This window comes from Neomonachus schauinslandi, chromosome 3, assembly GCF_002201575.2.
Source record: "Neomonachus schauinslandi chromosome 3, ASM220157v2, whole genome shotgun sequence".
Lineage (NCBI taxonomy): Eukaryota > Metazoa > Chordata > Mammalia > Carnivora > Phocidae > Neomonachus > Neomonachus schauinslandi.
Genome location: NC_058405.1, coordinates 10,365,332 through 10,390,662, shown reverse-complemented (window position 1 = coordinate 10,390,662; position 25,331 = coordinate 10,365,332). Strand labels below are relative to the sequence as shown.

The window sequence follows — 25,331 nt, the reverse complement described above, 5'->3', positions numbered from 1 at the left end:
ATCGCTTCTTTTCCCATTTGATTAATATCCACTTGTATCTTTTTTTTTTTCTTTTTGCTGTCTTCATGTTTTCTTGGTTAGTATTTTTATAAATTCTTGAGTTAAATATTTGGATGATTAATGTCAGCCTTTATTCCTTTACTAAATATGCACTCAAGGCTATAATTTTCCCTCTAAACATGCCTTTAGCTGCTTCTCACAGGTTTGATCTATATGGTGTTTATTAGTTTTCAGTTCTAGAAACTTTTTATTTCCGTGCAGTTTCTTCTATGTTCCCTAAATTATTATAAGTGATTTTTAAATTTTGAAATGTGTTGATGTTCTTGTGGTTGTTATTTAGTTTCTAATTTTATTACAATTTGGTCAAAAAATGTCTTCTCTAGGATACTGATTTGGTTTATGTTTAGAATTCTTTTGTGGTTCATAGGTGGCCATGTTTTGTAAGTTGTTTATGTGTCCCTCAATCAGAATGTGCGTTCTCTAGTTGCTGAATGAAGGCCGGTCAACTGTGTATTTCAAATCTTCTAAATCCTTATTAATTTTCTTGGCTCTTTGATCATGTGCTGAATCATTATATACATATTTTAAACTGGGTTTACAAATTAACCCTCATAGGTAGGTGCTATTATCTCTTTTTTACAGGTGAAAAATCTGACATTCATAGAAATTATGCTATTTTGGTCCCCCAAATTGCAAATTGAAGAATTACAATTAGAAGTCTCGATTGTACAGATGCAGTGTTCAAATCTTGTCACTAAACATGATGTTTATGTAAAATGTATTAAGCTCAACAGTATTAAAAAAAAGCATTTTCCAAACTATACTGTGATACAACATTGTTTGCTTGACTTGAAAGATTTGGTTTCTACATAGAACTTGCTCTTATCCCAAATCCTAATGCAAAAGCTAAACTAGCCATGTTTTTCCTTTGTTCTATATATGCATACCTGATTTTCAGAATAATGACCCCGAAGCACTAAAGGAGATCAATAACTTTTCTAACCTATTAGTGCTAGTATGATAAGGGTATTTATATTTTATGTCTACTGATTCCTCGAAAGCTGGGATCCATCACCACTTTCAATTAAGCAGAATATTAATTCAATTTATCAGTCTGAGAGTCACCCTAGAGCTATATCAGGGAATAAGTACTAGCTTCCTTTGGGATGCTGCAGTGCTAGTCCGAAGAGCCACGGTTTCAGTCTGATAGCCAAATAACCTAATACTAATGAAGGCAGCGTTAGTATTTACTTGAGACAGAAAACCATAAGTATTCTAAGTATTTGACTAACTTTTTCTGATTTGGAGTTGTTAACAGTGTATTTCTGTTTGTAACTGAGAAAAAGTTTGAGAGCCATATTTTTTTTTCATTTTGAAAATATTAACAGGTTGATAATAAATGGAAACACATTTATAAAAACATATGGCCATAAAGCACAAAACCATGGTCCAATGAACAGGGCTTGATGAATGTCACTTCTGCTAGAAAAGTGTAGTGTAATTATTGTAATTAGCTGCTTTATTGAATAAGTCTCCCACATAAAATGTCATAATTGGAAATAAGCAATTACTTAAAATTACATAGGTTGAAGGTGGTAGGTATGTCATTCAAGTGTATTTTAATTTTTCATGCACCTGTGAACTGAAAACTAATTCCAAAGTGCATATGACAGATCACATGTATAGCAGGATGTTTCTATAAAATAAACTTTTTATAAAATTGACATTATGCTCGGAAAGAAAGAATTTTAAAAAGTGATTAGCGTAGGTGGCAGCAAAATTAAAATAGTCACATTACAATGTATACAAAGGTGAATATCATTATAATAGCATGTTACGAAGCTTTGAAATACGTCTTAGAATGTGATTTTATGAAAAGGGAGTTTTAGATGATGGGTCGAGATTTTTGATCTTGTTATTTCAACATTATAAATTCTGAACCTTGAAAAAACACCAGGCATAAAAGTTAAAAAAATCTATAAATATGTATGTACACACACACGTGCAAACACACACACACACACAGAGTCTTCCTTTGGACTCCAGGGTACTCCGTACATGTTGATCATTGCTCTGTGTGTGAAACATCTTTTTATTTTTCTGTGAATTTCACTAGATCATAAGCTCCATACGATAAGGAAGGTACATTCCTTGTCCACTACATGATCCTCCACTGTCCAGCACTGCCTGTAATTTGTTCTTGAAATATATTTCAAGAACAAATACAATGCCTAATATTAAAGATGACTCTTCTCCGTTCTACATTTCTTTTCATATGAAGTGAATCTTTGAAATAACAAATGTGAATTAGGTAAAAATTACAAAGGAGGACTATTCATTTTGAAAGGCATCAATTCACTCGATATATAGGAAAATCTTGTGAAACCAGAGAGTAAATGATTGGAAACTTAATTGGCTTGACTTCTTTGCACTTGAATTGCATGGCAATGCTTTAGTCGCTAAAGCTTGTGGCACTGGACATTTGGCCAAATCTCCAACAACTTACACAACAGCTAGCCTAGTATAATGATGCCGAGGATGCAAAAGATGAGGGAAAAGCAGTGTCTTCACAGACAGATATGCTCCATATCCAGTGCTCCCTGGTGAGAAGCTGTAATATACACCTAGCATATAACTTCATGGTTACAGCTCATATAAACAGAAAGACAAAGACTGAAAACCTGCAGAGATTTAAAAAAAAAAGATGAGTGGATTTATGATTCTGGGAGAAAGTGCCAGATGCTTTGAACCATGCAGCTCTTTGTGAATTTAAAATCCAAGGCACCCAGATAATACAAGGGAGCAGTGCTTGCTCTCCAGTTATGATTCAGTTGTATCTGGACTTCAGATTCAAATAACAAGAATGCCAGCCCCAGCAAAACTAACACATCAAGACTGGCAATACACTTAACGGAAAGTAAAACTTAGGAGTACAACTGGACTCCAAAGAGAAGAATGTTGAAAAAGTAGAGCAAAATGTAAATTTCACACATAGGATTAGCTGCAAGCTCAATGCTCTGATACCTGTTTTGGAGACAACACCGAAAACTTGTGGTTAAAAGCCTTCCCTATTACCTATAGAAGATGCTTGATCCTAAGACGCATTTACTTTTGACCTTCAGTGGATGGACACCTAAGGAATGCAAGCAAATTACTGATAATCCCAAACCCAAAGTGGGATTACACAACAAAATATGCAAATAAAATGCAAAAAAAAAAAATCATTGATAGGGAATTCCTCCTCTCGTGTTAGTTGAAAGCAGCAGAATGTGTTTATTACCCGGACCCCTGGACACTGTTTACATATAAAGGCCCTCAAGAAATAAATGTCAAATGAAAAAACATGCACTCGAACTAGGCTGTATTTTGATCTGAGCTCAAAAACATCCTGAAAAGATCAATAAAAATGTAAGAAAAAGTTTTCATTTTTATTTTGTATCTTTTTGTCTCCGTTATTGGGAGTGAATCAATCATCCAGGAATTCATTTTGAAGCTAAAGAGAGAAGTGCATAGGGTTTTCACATTTGGGCTGATGAATGCTGCTTCTTCCCTCCCCCGGACCACACTGTAACTCTGTGATCTGGGCCCCAGTGGGGTGGTGGTGTCATGTCATCTCCTACTCTTCTCCTAGAGATAAGTCTTGAATGGCACTGCAGAGATGCTAAGCTATTATTTTAGAAAATTCTTTCAGAAGAGCAAAAGCCCTAAAGATGAAAATAGGCTGTTCTCCCTCTCTCTCTTTTTTGGTGAGTAAACTATCCTGGAAATTATAGATCAGTAACTTACTATGTACAGTTACTGGAACAACTCCTCAAACACTCTATAATCACAGAAAAATACAAAATGTTGTCTGGCAATCAAAAAGGCTTTGTAAAGAGTAAATCTTTCCAGAGCAATTTAATTTACTTCTTGATAGTCTAAGACACTATATAGGCAATGGGGGTAGTCACTGAAATATCATAAAAAAGCAAACTAAAAAAAACCAGATTCATGATCAATAAAGAAAACAAATTGGCGATTAATACACCATGCTTAACTAGACTGTTACAACCAAAGGTTAATTTGTTTAAGTAAAAGTCCTTCATCTTTATTGATGAATATGTCTATTTGCTTATGAATTCATGGTATGGTTTAGTATCAGTAACCTTTCTTATCTGGTATCAGAGGCACATATGTTTTGCCAGTGCAATGCTAGGCATATTATTTAATCCTCATAACAAACCCTGAAAATAAGAATTATCTCTACTTTATAGATGAGGATCAGAACCTATATCACTTATCACTATGGTCATAATCACTCTTCGGCTCTGCTTCTCATGACGAGCAGTCAGATCAAGCATCTTCTGCGTCCTGCACTTTTCTGCATGCTTTTCTCTCGGCCTGGAGCACCTTCCTCTTACACTGCTCAGCTTCTTGCTCCTGTAAGGGGGGTGGAGGGGGTCCTATCTGGGGTTCCTGTAGCACTTTTTGCTTCCATGCATTTACACATGTTTCTTCCCATTAGACCACAAGCTTCTAAAGGGCACCACTCACATCTCGCTCAGTGTTGAATTCCCATGGCCCCGAAGAGTGCCGGCTGAATAACAGGTGTTCCACAAACGTTTGCCGAATGACTGAGTGAGCGTGAAGACTTATGGAAATGAAAAGGGTAAAGCAAACATAGTAATAACTTGTATCACCTTCCTCCTTTTGTACATGGGTTGGCTGATAATGGTGAAGGCTTACTACGGAACTTGCTATATGCTTAGCAGAAAGGAGGCAGGTAAGAGAGAGGACAGACATTGCCCTATTGTCAGCGAAATACTCTCTGTCCTTTATCATACGATTCCGAAACTATACTAGGAAGTGCACTCACAAGGGGGCTGCTGGGACAGACCTCATCCATCTGTCTCTCTCGGGCTGATGTGATTGTGTGGTTCCCTCATGTTCTCCAGACACTGTGAGGTTCTGTCCCCCATCCCCCACATGGCACGGCAGCCAAGACAGCAGGGCAGAAAGATGGGGGAGCTCAGCTAAAGGGCAGTGAGAGGCCCCATATCCAACCGTGGGGAGTGGGGGAAGGTGGGAAACCCTGACTTTGCTGAAATGATTCACTCAGGAGGACTGAGTGCGTTGCTTCCATTACCAAGGTTACTGAAAAAGCAAGTTCACATCTCAATTTACCAATAAGCACTCTACTTAAGAAACCCAGGGTTTAGTTTCAATAATATGGACAAAAAAACGGAGTAGAAAACCATTACCTTCTGCTTGGAAACTAGAAAAACTCCTCTCAAGAGATGCAGGTTTATCCTTTAATCAGAAGGAGAGGGAACCCCTGGCTGATGGCCCAGGTGGGGGAAACGGGAAGAGAGAGGGATGGGGTAATTAGCCTTGGGAATGCCCGTTTTTACGGAGTCGGGAAGGCCAGCCATTCACCCTAAGGAAGAGGTGGGAAAGCACAGTTTCCTATTCTGTTCCTTTAGGATCTGTATCAGTAACTTAAAGATTTTTATGTTTTTGTTTGCTCGTTTTTTATGCGGGAAGGACAGGTATTTTAAACGACGTGATAAAGGTAATCAGAGCTATTTTTAAGAACACGGTTTCTGCAAAGCGAGGTTGCCATGGAGTTACTTAGGGTTGTTCAAAGCCAGGGTAATGACTGAGAGAAAATCCTGTCTGGCAGGTGCTTTCACGTTTCCTCGTTTCCTGCATTGCTTACTCAAAAACATCCCCACCTTTTGTTGTCAGTTTTTTTTTTTTTTATCCCTTTACTTATGATCTTCATGTTCCTGGGCACTCAGTGTTTTCCTTAGCAAGAGGAAAATGATTCCCTCTAGTGTAGCTAGAGTCAGAAGTTTCTCCTTACAGGTAATCATTAAGGGAAATGTTTTATTTTAGTGTTCCTCTTTTTCATGTCATGGGAACCACGGATAAGCCAGCCGCTCATTTACTTTTTATTTCTTACTACTCTGAGGAAAAACAGCCCCAAGTTGTGTTGGACGGTGCTGGGGGAGTTTCTTCACATCGAGTGAGAAACCTTGCCATCCACTTGACACAGCCTGGCATTTCCAAAGGCAGCTGGGCCTGTCACAGAAATTTCCAAGTGCTCGCTGAAAAATCTTTTATCAGAGGAGCTGAGAGAGGTATGGTCTCTGTTCAGGATTTTTGTCATGTGTTTCTGTGATTTTATGTTGCTTTAGGGGTTCTTAATAAAAATATAAAAGGCTTGGCATATTTAAAAATACAAAATACCAGACTGCTCCCTCTTCGATTTCTGTATCCTCATGCTGAAAGTCATTAAGTAGGCTTCTCTGTTTTGGGTGTTCCTGGCTGATGATGGCCCTCAACAAAGACAAGTTCCAAGTGTTTATGAAGAATGCCAGGGGCTGATGGCAGCTGAAGCTGGAAACACTGGGAACTTGAAAGGAGTGAAGGTGACTTTCTCAGAGGCATAAATAAAGCCAAAGCTTTAAGAAGGAATGGTAGCATGTAACAAATCTTACTGCTGCCACACCAGGGTAGCGGCTCCTGAGATGAAGGGAAAATATATTCTCTTCTTCCCACCTCCCCAGCTGAAGCATGGACCCAGAGAATGAAGCTCACAAGGGGCTAAATAACATTAGCCCAACTGTAGGGTTACCTATATGTGGGCCAACAGGCTTGCATGGGATGACGGATAACCTAACCATCACTGATAATTTTCCTCATATGAGATCACATATGGTGTGTTGGAATCAGCCAACCTTATAGTTTGGGGACTGCCTGCAGTCTTCAGAAAATTCTAGTCTCTTTTAAGATGCCGAGTGACTTGGATACCACCGAGGAGCAGTGTCTTTGCTAGTTCATTAGATTTTAGGAGATTATAAGAAAGGCTCAATGGTGAGATTACAGAATAAAACTATAATTGTTATCTTCCTTTCGGTTAGTTAAAAAGAACTGTCAAATGAGAAGGTAGGAAGAAGCCACAAAAACATAAGGACATTAAGGAAATCAGAAATGGCATTTGAAGTTCTCTGACTGTGACCCAACACAGGGATCGCTGGAGGAGGGATGGCAGTGGGCACCCAGAGGGGTGCACAGAATGTGCCCAATTCTCCTCAGACCACCCTCCAACCACCCCCACACCTGCCAAGAACCTCTTTATTTTCTTCCTCACCAATTTCAAAATGCTCTGTTCAGGAAGTGTGAGAAACATCACGTTTGCTTTCAGACAGAAAATAAATTTTCATGGGCTAATTTCAATTTTGTGTTTTCAGTGGGATAATGTACTTAGTGATTTTAAAGAGCATGTGGTGGATTTATGCCCACTTTGGGGCATAACTGCTACCAGCTCTCGGCATTCTTCCTGGAGATAGCTGGTCAGAACCACAGCCCAGGCCGGGGGTTCATTCCACAACTCTGGCTTAAAGTGTGCTTCTGAAATAAATTTTACAAATAAACAATCTGTGTTCTAGTATGTAAAATGCAATTTCAGGCTGCTTGGCTGAAACCAGGCCATCATCCTCCCACTTGATTATCCACCGACACATGCACTTTCGCATCTATGCCCTGTGCATAGTATTGAATGAAACATAACTGCAGACAAGAAAAGTGACAAATTTAATAGTATTTTTTAAAAAAACAGTTGAAGTCTTTAAGGAGGGTTAAGGATATTGTGTTCGTGTGCACGCATTTTGTGATTTTCCACTCAAAATTTAAAAGCAAAGGAAGCTCTCAGATGAGATCAATTTAGTGGCCTGGAAGATCAAGTAGAACAATTATTTCAAAGCACAGAAGAAAAACAGAGAGACGGCAATCATAATGGAACAGGTAAGAGAAAAAAAGGAGCAGATGGAAAAGTAATCATTGAACAAATAATCAATGAAAATTTCCCTGACAATATCTCAGTCTGCAAACTGAAAAGACTCCCCAGTTAGGGTAGTTCTGATGAGAAAAGACATACAAAGTAAATCCTGGTAAAGTTTCTGAACTCCCAGGATATGTAGAAAGTTTTAAAAGCTTCCTCAAACCAAAAAACCTACCAACCACCCACCCACCAAAGAAAAACCTAATTACATTCAAATGAAAAAAAAAATGACATTGGCATCAGACTTGTCCTCTGCAATGTTGGAGGAGAGAGAAATAACATCTGTAGGTGACTGAAATAAATAAGTAAATGGAAACCCTTGAACAAGAAGAGACACGCTACAAGGAAATCATTGTCATAATAGGTGAGAACAAAATCACGGAACTGCAGCAGAGGACTGGATGCTGGGGAGAGGGAAAGGGGAGACGTGGGGAGGGGGTGGGAGAAAAGAAGCAGAGGAGGAAGGCACAGATAGGGCGAAAGGCTAGTCCTTGTGGGGTGGCGGGAACAGAGAATCTTGAAGGATGAAGGAGCTGGTATTTTATTTTCCCATGATAATACAGAAATATGTATTTGACCATAAGCAACAGAAAAAGGGCAGCCACAATTCAAAGGAATAAAAAAGTAAACTAGGACTTCCAAAGTAAAACACTTGCAAGTGAATTAGATGCTTTTGTGAACTCGAATGTTCAAGATCTTTTACAAATTCTGTTATTGATCTTTTATTTTCTTTCTTTCTTTTCTTTTCCTTTTTCTTTTTTTTTTTAGAGAGGGAGAGAGAGAGAATGAGTGGGAGGGAGCGGCAGAGGGAGAGGGAGAGAGAAAATCTTTTTTTTTTTTATATATTTTTATTTATTTATTTGACAGAGAGAGACACAGTGAGAGAGGGAACACAAGCAGGGGGAGTGGGAGTGGGAGAAACAGACTTCCCGCAGAGCAGGGAGCCCAATGCGGGGCTCGATCCCGGGACCCTGGGATCATGACCTGAGCCGAAGGTAGACGCTTAACGACTGAGCCACCCAGGCGCCCGAGAGAAAATCTTAAGCAGGCTCCATGCCCAGTGTGAAGCCCGATTTGGGGCTCCATCTCACAACCCTGAGATCATGACCTGAGCTGAAATCAAGAGTCAGACGCTTCACCCACCAAGTCACCCAGGCACCCCAATCTTTCATTTTCTAACTGTGGAATCTGAGGGACAAAATTCCCTATCTACTTTTCAATGATAAATAGATAAATCACAGCATGCATAGGGATAATTCCTGCCACACACTAAGCACGTGGTAGCTATTTTGACTGATTTTAGAGAAACTTGCTCTGGTTTTTCTCCCTGGCGTAATAACTAGAATAAACAGGGTCTCTTGCAACAGGCAGCACACCATACAGACAGCATACATAGCATACTGTTAAACCTGGGCTGACCGTCAGCAATCAGAGTCTTCTGCCTGTGAGGAAACGCGGGGTTTGGGGAGGCTCTCTACCTCTCTATCTGGCATGGCACAAAAGCTGATGTGGACAAATGCAAAATTTAAAATTCATAAATTTACAAATGTTAGGTTTAACGATTTCTTCTACAAACAAAATTATTTTCTTCGTTATTCTCCTGAGACATTAGATTTCAGGACCCCATATACACCGGCATTTATGTAGTTCTTCTCCCTGACATATATGCTTAAGAAAACTTCGGTAATTTGAAGCAGTGAGTCTTAATTTTTCTTAATTTAAATTTTGTTAGTTAACATTTAGTGCAGTCTTGGTTTCTGGAGCAGAATTCAGTGATTCACCACTTCCTTCCAACACCCAGTGCTCATCACAACAAATGCCTTCTTTAATCCGCATCCCCCATCTGGCCCACCTCCCTCCATCAGCCCTCAGTTTGTTCTCTGTTCTTAAGATTCTTACTTTTTGGTCGATGTATTTGTTGTCTTCAATTGCAGACCGTTTGGAGTGATCACATGACGAGGAAGAGGTAGACGGAAGGCTTCGTAAGAGGCAGCAGGTGTCCTGTTGCTGGCGATCGATGAACTGCTTCATGAAACTTTCCCTTTGCAAATGAAGTACACACACATGTCAAGCATTGTTAATGAAATAGACCAAGTGATGGCATTTTACAATGACGCGTTTGCCTGAGCTCAGATAAAGGGGACAGATGTTCATAGAAAATATGACACATCATGCTAAGAGTGGTGTTTAGATTTAATTGGCAAAATAATTAATTTAGAGAAAGCTTTCTGAATTTTCAGTAGTTTTCTTTAAAAAAAAAAAAAGTAATGTCCCTGAAATAACTTTTAAGCAATAATATTCAGTCATTGATGGTATTTTGTTCAATCTCATTGTGGTAATACTTTTTTATCCCCTCTAAGATTTGGAAGAATTAGTTCATCTCTCGGACTTCTACTCTTCATAAGAATCTTCAAGAGATAATTTTACATTGAAAGGCTCAAAATAACTCAAAAGAAACTTGCTTCATCTGATCTTCAAAGTCTGGTGAGAATTCAAATAACATAACCACTAATCTTGAATCTAATTTGTGGCTCTTTTATACTTCCTATTTTCAAGTTAAAATTTTTTTAAAATCAGAAATGCAAATGTATTTCCATTTGAATTTTAAATATTATGGCACCATAACCAGTCTCATATTTTTACAACCCCCCCCACCCCAGAATTGTCTTTAGAACTACTTACATAAAAATGTCATATTTTGGGACACCTGGGTGGCTCAGTTGGTTAAGCAGCTGACTCTTGATTTTGGCTCAGGTCATGATCTCAGGATGGTGGAACTGAGCCCTGCAATGGGCTCCACACTCAGCACAGAGTCTGCTTGAGATTCTCTCTCTTCTTTTCCCTCTACCCCTCCCCCCACCTGCATGCACGCTCTCTTTCTCTCTCTCAAATGAATAAATAAATAAAATTTTGGAAAAATGTCATATTTCCATTATGCTAAGTGAAATAAGCCATTCACAAAAGACAAATGGTATATGATTCCACTTACGTGAGGTACCTAGAAAAGTCAAATTCATAGAGACAGAAAGTAGAACCAGGGGTTAGCACTATAGGGAACGGGGGGTTATTTTTGTGTATGTGTATAGATTTTTGGTCTTGCAATAGAAAGTGTATAGATTTTTGGTCTTGCAATAGAAAGAAAAGGGTGTGGATGTTGGTTGCATAAGAACATGAATGTAGTAAACTGTACCCTTAAAAATGGTTAAGATGGTAAATTTAATGCTATGTGGATTTTAGCACAAATTAAAATTAAGTGGACATGCAATGCTGAAAAAAATTAAAAAATAAAAAATGTCATATTTCAACTATTTTGGTTCTGTTTGTAATTTTTGAGCTACAACTTAAATAATATTCTTTAACTATCAAAAATAAGTGTTTTAAAGTAGCTTTTACGCAAATGCTTCACTGAAGGGCAAAGTGGTAGAAAATCAAATTAGCGTAAGTGGGAAATGCCATGTTTTTTCCTTTAAAAATGGAAGACGAGGAGCTATTAGAACTTGAGGTGAGAGTGTTGGGCAAGTCATGTCACCAGGGTTTTCCTTCTAAGGTTGTATCGATGCTAAATTAAGAACACTTAGTTAAGGATGAGAAGGAACGAGGTGCCATTCTCTCCCGTAATAGTTATGTTGTTTATGATGCACAAAGAAGCAATGACAACAGACTTCGCATGCTTTTAAGCAAGTCTTTATAATGCAATACTTGTTCTTTGTCTAAGATGCACTAAAGAATTTTTTTTATTTTTTTAAGATTTTTATTTATTTATTTATTTATTTATTTATTTATTTATTTATTTATTTATTTAAGATAGAGTGAGAGTGAGAGAGAGAGAGCACAAGCAGGGGGAGCGCCAAAGGGAGAAGCAGACTCCCCGCCGAGCAGGGAGCCCGACGCGGGGCTCGATCCCAGGACCCCGGGATCATGACCTGAGCCGAAGGCAGACGCTTAACGACTGAGCCACCCAGGCGCCCCTGCATTAAAGAATTTTTAAACTTGAAAAAGAAAAAGTGGAAGGCAAATTATATCGTAATCAGACATGACATTCTACATGAATGCTGCTACAGTAGTACAGAAACCTGGCTGGTGGCATTTCTCTATTTACTTGAGAATAAAAGGCCACAAGAGGCCATTTTATCCTTCCACGGTTGAAGGTCAGAGGTTGGGGTCTACCTGCAACCTTGAGCACCTGTGTCAGTTACCTGGGGAGCGGAATCCCCGAGGGGCATCTCAGGGAGAAGCAGGAGGGAGCAGCTTTCTCGTCTTGGCAAATGACCGTTCTGAATATATTGCTTAAAGGGGTCAAAAGAAATAACTTAAAAATAGAAAAAAAAATACCCTCTTTCAAACATGAATTTGAAAGAAGGGCTGAATCAGATTTAAGATAAATCCTTGACAGTGTATGGGGCATATACAACAAAATAAGTACATTAATACCTGATTTTAGGAACTGTAAAGTCTGAAGGAAGCTTTGAGATTTTCACCATTTGCGGTCTGTTTGGAAATTTTTCAAAGATTCGAAGTCGCAAAGGGAGCTTTTCTTTGGTGTCCGCATTCGCTTCACTTTGCTTTAACTAAAGAAAAAATAGAAAGAAGGAAAGGGGGGAACTTATCGTACTCTCAAGTCACAGACTGTCAGCTTTTTTGCATCAGGGGAACAATGAGCTGGTACATTATGGACGGTAGATGGCAGCAGAGCCCCATTCAGTGCCTTTCTCACCCACTGCCTACCGGCTCAGTGTGCGCTCCAGCTTTAACCGCCCGGAAAACAAAACCCAAACTGAACCAAGCAAAAAATGAAACCAGAAAAAATAATTAGAAGAAAAAAATTAGGTTCTTTTATTCCTAAATATAAACCCCCTTTCACACCAAATGTTATTTTTATTGTTTACTTATCTCTAGCATATACAATAATATAACAATAAAATATGTTTTATACACATGTGTGCTGGAATAGGAAACCAAAAGAATAAAAATAAATGAAACTCCTAAGTTTCCTAAATGGTAATATTTGTAACTAGCGAAAATGTCAAGAAAACAGGTCATTTATTCTAGCATATTCAAAAAGAAAAGCTCAAAATGGAAACAACACATTTGATACCTACAGGGAGGCTTCTTTATTTCGTTGTAAACATGCTTGGGAATTATTACATTATATGCCATAAAGTATCTTTGCAAGAAATGACAAGCAAACAGTATTCATCATCTATCTATCATCTATCCATCTACAAGATGGTTTTTATATTTTTCATATAATTTTGTATTTCTACAAATTAGAGTTCAGGGAGCCTGAGACTTGACATCACTAATTGGAGCCAGTGCTGAGCTAGGGAGCCGCCATAAGGATGGATTTGGCCTGCGGAACCCTGGCCTGAAAAATGAAAGAGGGTGCTTCTACCCCTTTTCACTGCACCTTCTTCCTCCTCCAAGGCTGACTTCTCTTGCTGACCTCCCTTACTTCTCTTTACGACTCCCTTCTCTCAGACCTCTCTATAGAAGAGGCTAACCTCTCCATCCCAGCCCATCTCCTGTTCCTCCCTCCAGCCTGCGTCTCGGAGCACTGTTCCTGTTCAAAGGGTCCATCACATTCAGGCAGCCTTTCTGGTGGGGTGCGGGAAGCATGTTTCAAACAGTATCATCTTCTCATCCCTTGCTGGGTATGCTTTTACTTTATAATTACAGCCTGTCTCCGGTTTGTGGAAAGAGGAGCAGGGGAGGCTGAGAACGTTTTTATAACTTTTATAACGGGAAGAAAGGTGGCAATTCTTCTCTCCTCCCCAAGTGGAGGTATCCAAACTGGCCAGAGAGAACATGAGCGCTGCGTTTGGGGGAACATCCAATTTCAATACAATATATGGCTCAGTTGTCTAATTGGTTGTGAGCTCATAGTGAGATTATATCTAGTTCAGAAAATATGCCTCATTTCTCATCAACTTCAGAAACTGTTCTTACATTATTGTTTTATATAATAGAGGTATTTTGCTGTAGCCAGTGTATGTCTTATTTAATTTGGGGGCTTGTCTGTGGATTTCTGACTTAGGTGGTGACCTCACTTAGAGAAGGCGAGACTTGTTTGTTGCCTTCCCCTCTCCCCAAATGGAACACAACATAGCATGCTCCCAATCATTTGATGGCTATGATGGTGAGAGTGATGAAGAATTAGTTCCCAAAGGTGCAAAACATACACTGCTAGCATTCCCATGAGATAGAGGCAATTAAAAAATGGCTTCAGGGGAGCCTGGGTGGCTGTTGGTTAAGCGTCTGACTCTTGGTTTCGGCTCAGGTCATGGTCTCAGAGTCATGAGATCGAGCCCCGCATCGGACTCTGCGCTCAGCAGGGAGTCTGCTTGGGATTCTCTCTTTCCCTCTTCCTCTGCTCCTCCCCAGCGCGCATGCTCTCCCTCTCTCTTTCTCTCAAATAAATAAATAAATCTTAAAACAAAAGAAAAAATGGCTCCATATATAAAAAAAGAAATTCATGATGAAGAGACTCACTTTCCAAAAATTTATTGGCATAACTGGTAGAAAGATATTTGTCAGTGGTAAGGCGAGCACACAGGAAAAAGAAAAAGCAGTTAATATGTTAAGTCAGACCAGAGAGAAAGGCAATTATATAAGGCCAAAGACAGGCCAAGAAGAAAGAGCAGAAATGAGGTATTTAATTCATGCCTTTGCTGACTCATTTATTTATATATTGGTGCAGTCACTTATAAATCTAATCCCAGAGGCCAGGTTCCCTGTGAAGTTCTGGGGATATAAAAATAACTAAGACGCAGTATTTGCTCTCGTGGAGCCCACGTTGTAACGAATAGATGGGTCTATAAACAGGTAATGACAAATAGAATAGCTATTCCAGCTGAGGTACAAACAAAGTGCTGGGAGCTCAAGGTGAGGAGCAAACGGATAGAGAGAGGAAAAAAAAAAAAAAAGATGGTGCTACTTTTATTTCCAGAGGCTTCTCCCAGTATTCTGGAGGCTGGAAGCCCTAAATCAAGTTGTCAGCAGCGCTGAGCTCCTCTAAGTCTCTAAGAAAGAGTCCTTCCTTGACTCAGCTTCTTGGCAATCCTGGTGTTCCTTGAGACATAGCTGCATCACTCCATTACCTGCCTCTGAAATCACAAGGGCTTCTTCCCTGTGTGTTTGTGGGTCTGTCTGAGTCTCCTTTTCTTTTCTCGGACAAAGATACCAATCATTTAAATTAGGGCCTGCCCTAAAGCAATATGATCTTAACTGATCATGTCTGCAAAAATCTAATCTCCAAATAAGGTCCCATTCTGAGGTTCCAGGTAGACACGAATTTTGGGGGCACACTATTAAATCTACTACATATAGTAGTTGAAATTGCAGCGTGTGGTGACTTGGACACTGTTCCTCTTTACCCCGAGACTGTCAGTGCTAGGAGGACAAGCATCTTAGGACAAGGATCCTTGCACCAGGTGTGTATGTTTCATTATTCATATTCAGGGCCGGCTGCAATATTTGACACAAAGTAAGCTAAACAAACATATGTTGAATGAATAATTACACAATCATGGGCAGAACTAAACTCTCTAGCAGGTAACTTGCAAATGAAAGAAAGGATTTTAGGTTTATCTGGAAGGGTAGAGAGATAAGCAGAAAGTATCCATTTGCTGATCAAATACATTTGTTGGTGTGGAGTGTAAGTGTCCCTGGATTCACAGGAGAGAATAAAATTAGACTCTGTGGCATTTAACCTGAGCTTACATCTACCATTGGTGAACTGATAAATGTTTAGAATAAGTTTAGGCATAAAATTTTGTAGTATTTAATCAAATATCCTAGAATATGATGTTTAATGTAAGTAGGTTACCAGTATTAAAATATAGTCCCCTTGTCTGTATGTTTTTAAAATGGAACTCATCTCATTCTACTTGGTGTTAGAGTTATTTATACCTTCCCAAACTTGTAAACTACTCAGGGAGAAGATTCTATTTTTAATTTACTTCTTTTTTTAAAAAAAAGATTTTATTTATTTATTTGACAGAGAGAGCGAGAGTGTGCACAAGCAGGGGGAGTGGGAGAGGGAGAAGCAGGCTCCCTGTGGGGCTCGATCCCATGACCGAGATCATGACTTGATCTGAAGGCAGACGCTTAACCGACTGAGCCCTCCAGGTGCCCCTGTTTTTAATTTATGTCTATGGTACTTTCTAGAGAGTAGAAATATAATAACCATTTGTGAATAAATGAATTAGAATTCATCATGAATTGATCATGGAACTGTAAGACCACAAAGAGCAAAGGAGAAGCTCTTTTTGATGACACAGAAGGTTCTTCAGGATCCTGCAAATCCTCTCAAATGCCAGGCATCATGGCTCCACAGATGTGCCAACAGGCCCGTTAAACCAGACAAGGATGGGTGGATGCGTGGATGGCAGACATATCAGGTCTCACTGCGGAGGCACTGGCTAGAATATTCTACAAACAGGAAGGGGCCTCTTTGGGAACAGTGGTGGCCAAGTGCTCTTTCTGCTGTTCACAGTTAAGCAGCATCATCTGGAGATGAACACACACACAGCCAGGAGCCCAGCAAATCCTCTCCTAGGTGCACAGCTCCCAGAAACATGCCCACACACACACCACAGCCTCGCCAGCCACGGCCGTGCCAAACCATACACACCTCAAATGCCCATTGTGGCATATGCATGAATCTGAGTCAATAAACTACACCCACGCACAAGGACTTGGGTGAATTTTACAAACTAATGTTGAATGAACGAGTCCTGGCAAAGCAAACAAGGACATCCTGAATGATGCCATTTATAGAAAGTTAAAAAGCAGGTGACACTACTCTATCCTGCTTAGAATCTGGAGAGTGGTCATCCCGGGGTGGGGTGAAGCATCGTGACCACGAGGCCATGTGGTGCGGGGCTCTTAAGAGACAGTTGATCTTGATCTGGGTGCTAGGTGTGTTCAGTTGGTAAAAGTTCAGCAAAATGCCTTTATCTATATGGATAATAGAACCCAGTAAAAAGTTAAAAAGAAAAAAGAAGGGCTGATGGAGTGGAGCAAAATCATCTAAATCTCAGTCCACTGCTATGAATCACCATAACTTGGACCATTTCTCCTTCCCTAGTCCATGATCTTGGCCAAGATACAAAATGAGAAAAAAAAAGGCCAAAGAGCAAGATGGGACTGGTGTGTGTGTGGAGGGTGCGGGGTGGGACGAAGATGAGGCAGCCAGGGTAGAGAAAAGTACTGCCTAGTCCTTGGAAGCCACTGTCAAGTTTCTTAATACATGATAAACCCTTTTATCCGAATCCTTCCCCCTTCTTGCATTTAAGCACAGATTTCTCTGAGATTAAATGTACTTTGATGCAAATGAGTGAGTAGTATGGATAACGCTGAATATACAGGATAATAATTTAAGATCAGTATACCATACCACAAAAGAAGACCTTCTAACAGATAGTAAATGTAATTGTAAATGTTCACTTAAAAATCATTTCAAAGATCATAACCCTTGAATGGAAGGAACCTAGTATAGTGAACCCAAGATTTTAGTCTTTATGTTGAAAAAGCTAATGTAAAGACCAGCACAAAGGAAGGAGTTTATAATGGCTTCAACGGAGCACGAAGTCTGGCTGCAACGAATAGATCAGATGATAGATTTGTAAAAGACCCACATGGTTAAAAAAAAAACCAAACACACACATTTGCAAAATAGAAATCAGAATCAAAGAGAAAAATTCAAACCTTGAGCTTTAAAATATATAAATCATCTAAGCTCAGTGCTATTCTATGGCTCAGCATCTGTCTTGCGGAGATATCATTACACATTGGGCGGCTGAAAGCCTTTTGCTTTCCTTGTGCTTCTCAAGAGAGTTGGGTGTAATTGCTCTGCATGACACACACCCTGTTCTGCCTCATCGCTTCCATCTTCCATATTCCAGCCTTGCTTTCTTCTGTTAAAATATTCAAACATTATTCAGTTTTCAGTTCCTTTCTAAACGCTGCAACAAATAACTGAATTGAAGGATTATGTTAAATAAAAATTTTGGTAATTTCTGGTGTGCTTTTCGCAAAGAAAACAATTTAAAAGGCATTCAGACGTGGGAAAGGATTCTCGTTTTAAAATCTAGCTCACACTAGTTTGAAAAATGTGTGTAGACCTGAAGGTTAATGTAGCTGAAGAGTATTTTTTGGCAGTTCGATCTATGAAAAATGGCCACATTATGGGCAATCTGGAGAAAGAAGTTCCTCTTTGTCACCTGAGTCAATTAGGGCTGAATTCTCTTTGCTTCTTTAAACAATGGCTTTGGCCAGTTTTGCTGGATGTATACATGACACAGTAATTCAGAACTGAGACTCTTCCTAAAGCATAAACTACTATTTCTCCAGCAAGTTTCTCTTGCTGTGCTGCATCTGTGATGTTACAGCCCCAACTGCATGCCTTCTGGGTTAAAACAGATGGGATATCCGGAGTAATGATCAAATATGTTGGTCTTTATTAATATCTCTGCATCCCGGTGTTCCTATAAAACCTCGATCTGAAATATAAAGAATATTCCTCACTAGGCTGTTGAGTCCAATAAAGACTTTTTTAGAAGGGAGGACATTTTCCTTTTTTTTTTTTGCCCTGGGCAAAAGGCGGTCGGCCACATGACTGAATATAATACAGCACAACTATACACAATAAAAAATCTTTCCCTTAAAAAGTGTTTTAAGTCGCTAATTCTTCCCCCCCCACCTTTTACAAAAAATGTGGAATACATCCAGTACTTACAAGGTCAAATTGGGGTTTTATTGATACACACTGGGGGGCTCTATTCCTTGGCTTGTGGGCCATAAAAGATACATTTTAATATGATAGCTGGCACCCCAAAATGTTCCCAGTAGCTTTTAACATCAGTTGATTAATGCCATGCAGTGTCTCTTTTCCTACATCTCTCTACAGACTCAAGAGGTGTTACTCATTCATCCTTACAACATGCCCCTGAAGAAAATGGGGGAGAGGGGGTGTGTTCTTGGAGGAGTTGGTGCCCTGGGGAATTAGGTGGCTGTTCTGTGCTTCCTGATTTGGGAGACCAGCAGAGCACTTATGGAGGGCTCTTACTTTTATACCGTCTTATGACATCCCTAAGATGTACACAGCACCGAACTTAAGATCTTACAGGCTTGAAATGTCCTTCAGAAGGTTACTTTGTGAAGCAATGTGAATACCAGTTGCAACAGGGCTAGGCTAGCCGAAATTGCTAACAAGTTATTAAGAGGGGAAAAATAAAACCATCAAAACCAGAATACCAAATTATGTCGAATGGGTAAGTTTTACTTATACGATTGTCCCTTGAAATCCTATTAATGGACCTAATGGTTTCTTAGAGATAGTAGTAATGAACACAGGATGCTTTTGTATGCTTCTTTTTCTAGGTCCCAAACACCTCTATTTTACATTATATTTCTCTTGTGTTACTCAACCGAGACCCAGTTGTTTCCATTAGGAAACTTACTGAGTCATAGAAACATGTTCATTATGATAAAAAATGCATTTTTTTGCTCCACTTCAGATGAAATTGTATTAGAATTCCATGTAAACTAGATAGTTGGTTCTTGTTATGAGACGAATATTCAGTAAGTAATAGGAAAAAGCCCACACCAAAGGGAATTCAGAATATATATATATACACACATATATATATATATGTGTGTGTGTATGTGTACATATATGTATGTGTCTGTGTGTGTATGTGTATATATGTATATTTATGTGTATATATGTGTGTGTATATATATATTTATGCTTACGTAATTGTCCTCCCTGTTTTGATTTAGAAAACATAGGAGAAAACATCGTCTAGGGGCGCCTGGGTGGCTCAGTTGGTTGGGCGACTGCCTTCGGCTCAGGTCATGATCCTGGAGTCCCCGGATCGAGTCCCGCATCGGGCTCCCTGCTCGGCGGGGAGTCTGCTTCTCCCTCTGACCCTCCCCCCTCTCGTGCTCTCTGTCTCTCATCCTCTGTCTCTCAAATAAATAAATAAATAAATAAGAAAACATCGTCCACATAAAAACAGTAAAAAAAAGTGAGAAGATGTGGATTTAAATTTTTGCTCAGTTTTATAATCCCTTAACCACTTTGGATTTCAACGTTCTCAAATGAAAAACGAGGATCTTCCTTCTTTTATATAAATGCCAGATATATAAGTGAGATAGCATATTGCCTGTAATTTGAATTACTCAAGGGAAATGTGCTATAAAAACCAAAGCTCTCACGATGCCTCAGTAAGTGCTAGCTCTGCAGGAAAAGGCTCCTATCTCAGCAAGTGGGGATGAACACAGAGGACGCAACCTCTCCCACTCTCCAGCTTCTGCCCCTTCGCTGCCCTGCTGTTTATTTTTCCAAGACTCTTCATTTACACAGAGAGGGGCCAACATTCCTCCTCATCTAGTGTTCCTCCCCATCCCCTGCCCTTTTCAAACTTCCTTCTCAGAAGAGTTATCTGCATTCACCAACCTCTGCACTCACTCCCCACTCATCTTCCATCCTCTCTGGTTCAGGTCTCTTCCCAGCACCTGGGGCGGGGTCAGGGGGCTGCTCTCACCAGTTACCCACACTTCCCACGATGCTGAACCCAGCGGCCACTCATGCATCCTGTTTTTGTTTGTTTGTTTGTTTGTTTTAATCTCATGCCACTCCTTAAACCCCCCTAATTGGGTTTCCATCTTAGTTTTGCCCCTTGATTCCCATTTTTCTTTTCACTTGAAAAAGAAACACCATCATGTTCCTGGTCCTTAAAGTAACGCAAGGATGGTCAATTGTGTATAGAAGCAATTGGAATCTTCTTAGCATGATATAAATGACCCCCCCCACCCCCCGTGCCTTCCTTGCCCTTTATACACCAACAATATTGGCTTGCAGGTCCCTCCTACAGTCTTACTTTAGATCACGGATGTGTGCCTCCAAACATACCTTACCCTCCCCCGCCTGCCGCCTGCAACATACTTTCCTTCTACACTCCCTCAAAAACCATCTCCTCCAGGAAGATGTCTCAGAATAGCAGTAACTGGGAGTTGAAGTAGTAAACCTGAGCGTTGGACACCATGCTGAACACTTTGCGTCGCTAACATTACTCAATCCCCAGTTCAGCTCTTGGGTGTAGCTCCATGCTCTAGCATGTTACAGATATGGAAACTGAGGTCACAGGAGCTTAAATCAGCTGCCCAAGGTCACATGGCTGCAAGTGGGAGCACTGGGGTGTGACTGCAATCTTTCTGATTCCAGAGCCTGAGCTTCTAAAAAACTGTTTTATGGGGCACCTGGGTGGCTCAGTCATTAAGCGTCTGCCTTCGGCTCGGGTCATGATCCCAGGATCCTGGGATCGAGCCCCGCATCTGGCTCCCCGCTCAGCGGGAGGCCTGCTTCTCCCTCTCCCGCTATCCCTGCTTGTGTTCCCTCTCTCGCTGTGTCTCTCTCTGTCATACAAATAAATAAAATCTTTAAAAAAAAAACCTGTTTTATACGGCCTCATCAAAACAACATTTTCAAGCAAAAGATGCATTTTTCCTTCTGCAATTTTGTACCTGCCATTTCTTGAATATGGAATATTTTCTCTCGCTTTGCTAACAACATTCGATTCATCATTTTTAGAGACATCTTCCCTCCCTGCCTCCAATCTGAGTTAGGCATGTCTTCCCTGATGTTCTTTGCATTTTCTTCAACCTCAGTGCTCAGACCTTTACGCCATAACTTCCTACTTATGTGCATCTCTTCTCTATTAAGATGGCACGTTTTAAATTAAGAGCAGGACTCTGTGCCCTGTGGCCTCACACCATACATTTACACACACAGGACAAAGATAACACAATGGTGATGAGATGGAGAACAAAAAAGCTGAATCAGTGGTGTCCCACGGACAGGCCCAAGCAGCCCATTTGTGATATTTCTCCTCATTTTATTATCCTTTTCTTAGGTTCTTTACAAGGTGGAAGCAGCCATATTAACCAGCAGAAACAAGTCTCCCAATTTCAGATGGGTTATTTCACTGATAAAGATGAAGAAAGAGAAACGACAAGTCTTCTCAGATTTTCTATTAGAAACAAAATCATAGGAAGTGTTTGGCTCCTGATAAAATGCATGCTCTCAACTTTTTAAGATCAAAAAAGCATAATTAACTATAAATTCTATACAACATATTCACAGTATAAAGTTTTGCAGATGTACGTGTCTTTGCACAAGGCCACAGACCAGCCAATTTATATTTCTATGTTGTGTTATTGGAGTTTACCATAGAGAATTCTTATCCTATTTAAAAACAAAACAAAACAAAACAACACTTTATGTTGAGTTCATTTTGAACTTACATAAGAGTTGCAAAGATTGTGCAGCGTTCCTGTATGCCCCTTGACCCAGCTTTTTCTTATGTTCGCATCTTATGTAACCATAGAACATTTATCAAAACTAAGAAATTAACCTTGGTCAAATACTTTTAACGAAAGTGCAAAACTTATTTGGAATTCCCCAGTTTTTGTATCAGTGTCTTTTTTGTTTTAAGATCCAATGCAGGGTAGCACATTATATTTCATCATCATGTCTTTTGAGGTCTCTTCTTTTGTGACAGTTTCTCCTCTTTTCCCTGTTTGTAAATGACCTTGGCAGTTTTAAGAAGTCCCGGGCAGGTAACTTGTAGAGTGTCCCTCAATTTGGGGTTGTCTGATGTTTTCTCATGATTTGACGGAGGTTATGACTTTCGGGAGAAGAATATCATGGAGATGATAGGCTTATTTCATGACATCAGGGGGAACATGACACCAATAGCCTCAATACTGGTGATGGTAACTGTAACCAGGGGTAAAGCGTTTCTCCACTCCAATGTTATGGTGTCCTTACACTACCCTTCCCTTACACTCTGAGGTAGAAGCAAGTCACCAACTCCTGCCCAGTCATGGAGAGAAGACTTAAGGTTTATCTTCTAAGAGGGAGGAGTATCAAAGAATTTGTAGGCACATGTTAAAACCATCAGAATAATTAAAAAAAGGAAAGTTTTGAAGGGAGAAACTTGGAGGTCATGCAAATTCCCTATTTCTTCTTCGAGTTTCACACTAATTTCAGCATCCACCAGTAGATCTCGCCTGCTGCAATTGTAATTGTAATGTTCTAATGACGATTTTCTATTTCCCTCATTTATTATTCTATTATTTCTATTTCTTTTTACTTGGGATTATTCTGTGAGGAAGAGTTGGCACTTCTCCATTTTTAAATTCAATCATTTATTTATACATAAGTATGGGTTTTGGTTGTTTATTTCATTCTTTGGGTTAATAATCTAATACTATTGCTACTTATCCTATTGCTCAAACTGTTCCTGCTTTGGCCATCGGTTGGTTTCTCTACTCTTTCAATACACTTTTTCTTTTTCTTTTCGTTTCTTTTTTAAAAGTTCTTCCTTACTTTCCGGGCTCCACAAAATACTTAAGACTTATCCTGTGTTTCCCCTGACTGAGCTCGAGAATCAGCCATTTCTCCACAAAGAGTCCTGATTTGCTTTCCTGGAGAATGGTATTTAGAAGTGAAACCTCGGCACTGGATTTGCTTGTTGTTACTGGTATGTCACTGCTTCTAGGCTCATTCAGAGGAAGGAGCTAGGGAATGCATGGATGTATATAAAATTGTGTTATACACATATATCTATACTTACCACCTATGTATGGATGGATGGGTCTTACATAACCTTAGATCATATATATGTATCCATCCATGTGTCTATGTATCTATGTATCTATCCATCTTCTATCTTAAAATAAACTGAGTTCATAAGACCCATCCAGCCATAGGGTTCATCCCGGCATCTTCCCTTTGCTTATTTGTAACTTCTTTCTGACAGTGTGACATTATCTATAGTAAATTTCCTGATTTGTTCCGCTTTCGTGTATATATAACTAGTATCAGGAATGCTATCTGTCATAAAATAAAAACCACACTTTATATTGGAGGTATGGAACACATGTATTTTGTAGTCCCCACATTGGGTCTTGAACCTCAGCTGTGTTCTGTCTCCTTAAGTAATTCCTTTTCAGGCAACAATCATGCACTTTCTAAGTACCATTCCTGAGTATGCTTATGGCAGATTGTAGAGTTGTTCAATTTTGCAGACTTTGATAAAAAGGCTTATTAGATGCACTATGAAAATTCACATTAATCAACATATTTTATGCAAAGCAAAATGGAAATAGGAATAACATCAAACCAAATAGCACGCATGTACGTTTCTCATTTCCTAGAAATAATCTAAGTCATTCTTTGGTAATATCTGAGTAAAAAATATGCAATTGTCATATGGCTGTGTGTGAATGTCAGACATGCCCCATCTCCCACTGTGCCTACTCCTGAGCAAGCATACCGAGTAGAATATAAGAAAAGGCCAAGAATGAGCTCATTAACCCTCAAGAACAGGGAAGCAGAATTACGAGTAAATCAAAATAAGACTGGTTGCTGTTCTTAAACAAATTCCATAACTTTCTGGCCACCTTTTATTAAAAATCAATCTAGTTCAATCCAGGCTCCTACCCAATTCAGACCTTCCCCTCACCCTGACCCCACAGAGCTACAAGTGTAACTTATGGTCTGGAACCAGGGAGGGAACACGGTTCCTTCTTTGACCGCTCCACATCTTCTTTTGGGTCTAGCTTCTCCAGAGCAGAGGCCAGGGTGGAGAGTTAGGAGAAGAAGGGATTGTCTTAGGAAACCAGTCACATTTCAGGGTGGCCCTCTTTGTGGTTTGGTCTGGATCTGGACCTACTAAAAGCTGATGGCTTTCTGTAGGGATGACCAGCATTGTAAGCAGTCAGAGACAGGAAATTCTGGCCTAAAGAATGAGGTTGACTAGCTGTACCAATCAGACCTTCTCTTGTTGGGAGCTTGAACTTCAGACAGACAGAGTGTTGATTATTTGTAACAAAACCCGAAGTCAAAATTTACATGGAGAAAATCAGAGAGAGATTATTTGTGTTGCGCTTACGGTAAAGCACCTGCAGTTATTAAACAGTATTCTTCAAGGTTCTAGTATCTCTTTTCTTTCCACTCTATACAACCTCACCCAGAGTCACAACTTGCACGTGATGTCCATACAGAGAACATCACTTGAACCGAAGAATCAGAGAGTGTGAGGATTTTTGTCTGGTTCCTTCACTGACTTATCCCACATGCCTAGAACAGTGCCTGACATGAGGTAGGCAGGCGCTACGTGAAAATTACATTGACCATCCATATTTGTATCTCTAGCGAGCCAGCCCTCACTCTTGAACTCTAGATGTACACATGCAGCCGTTAGATGTCTCCACTCAGTCTCACACTCATCACAACATGCCCAAGACGGAGTTGTTGATCTTTACCTTTGAAAAGGGTTCTGTGCTAATATTTCCTGCTTCAGCGAATGTTGCCATCATCCATCCAAGGAGATGAACCTGAAACCAAAAGTCACCCTTGACACTCTCACTTATGTCCTTAAATCCAAAGTATATGGACTGAGACTCAGAATAAAGAACAGATGGACTGTGTTAA

General features: G+C 39.8%; 1 protein-coding gene across 3 annotated transcripts in view; it reads right to left on the bottom strand.

The window, feature by feature from the left end:
* NALCN (sodium leak channel, non-selective) overlaps window positions 1-25,331 on the bottom strand; it is a 295,723-nt gene that overhangs the window by 71,853 nt on the left and 198,539 nt on the right. For all 3 annotated transcript variants that reach the window (XM_021695963.1, XM_021695962.1, XM_021695964.1), the window contains 2 exons: window positions 12,257-12,393; window positions 9,725-9,866 (listed from right to left, as the gene is read on the bottom strand). In XM_021695963.1, the coding sequence (XP_021551638.1) occupies window positions 9,725-9,866; window positions 12,257-12,393 (279 nt within the window). The remainder of the gene's footprint in view (window positions 1-9,724; window positions 9,867-12,256; window positions 12,394-25,331) is intronic.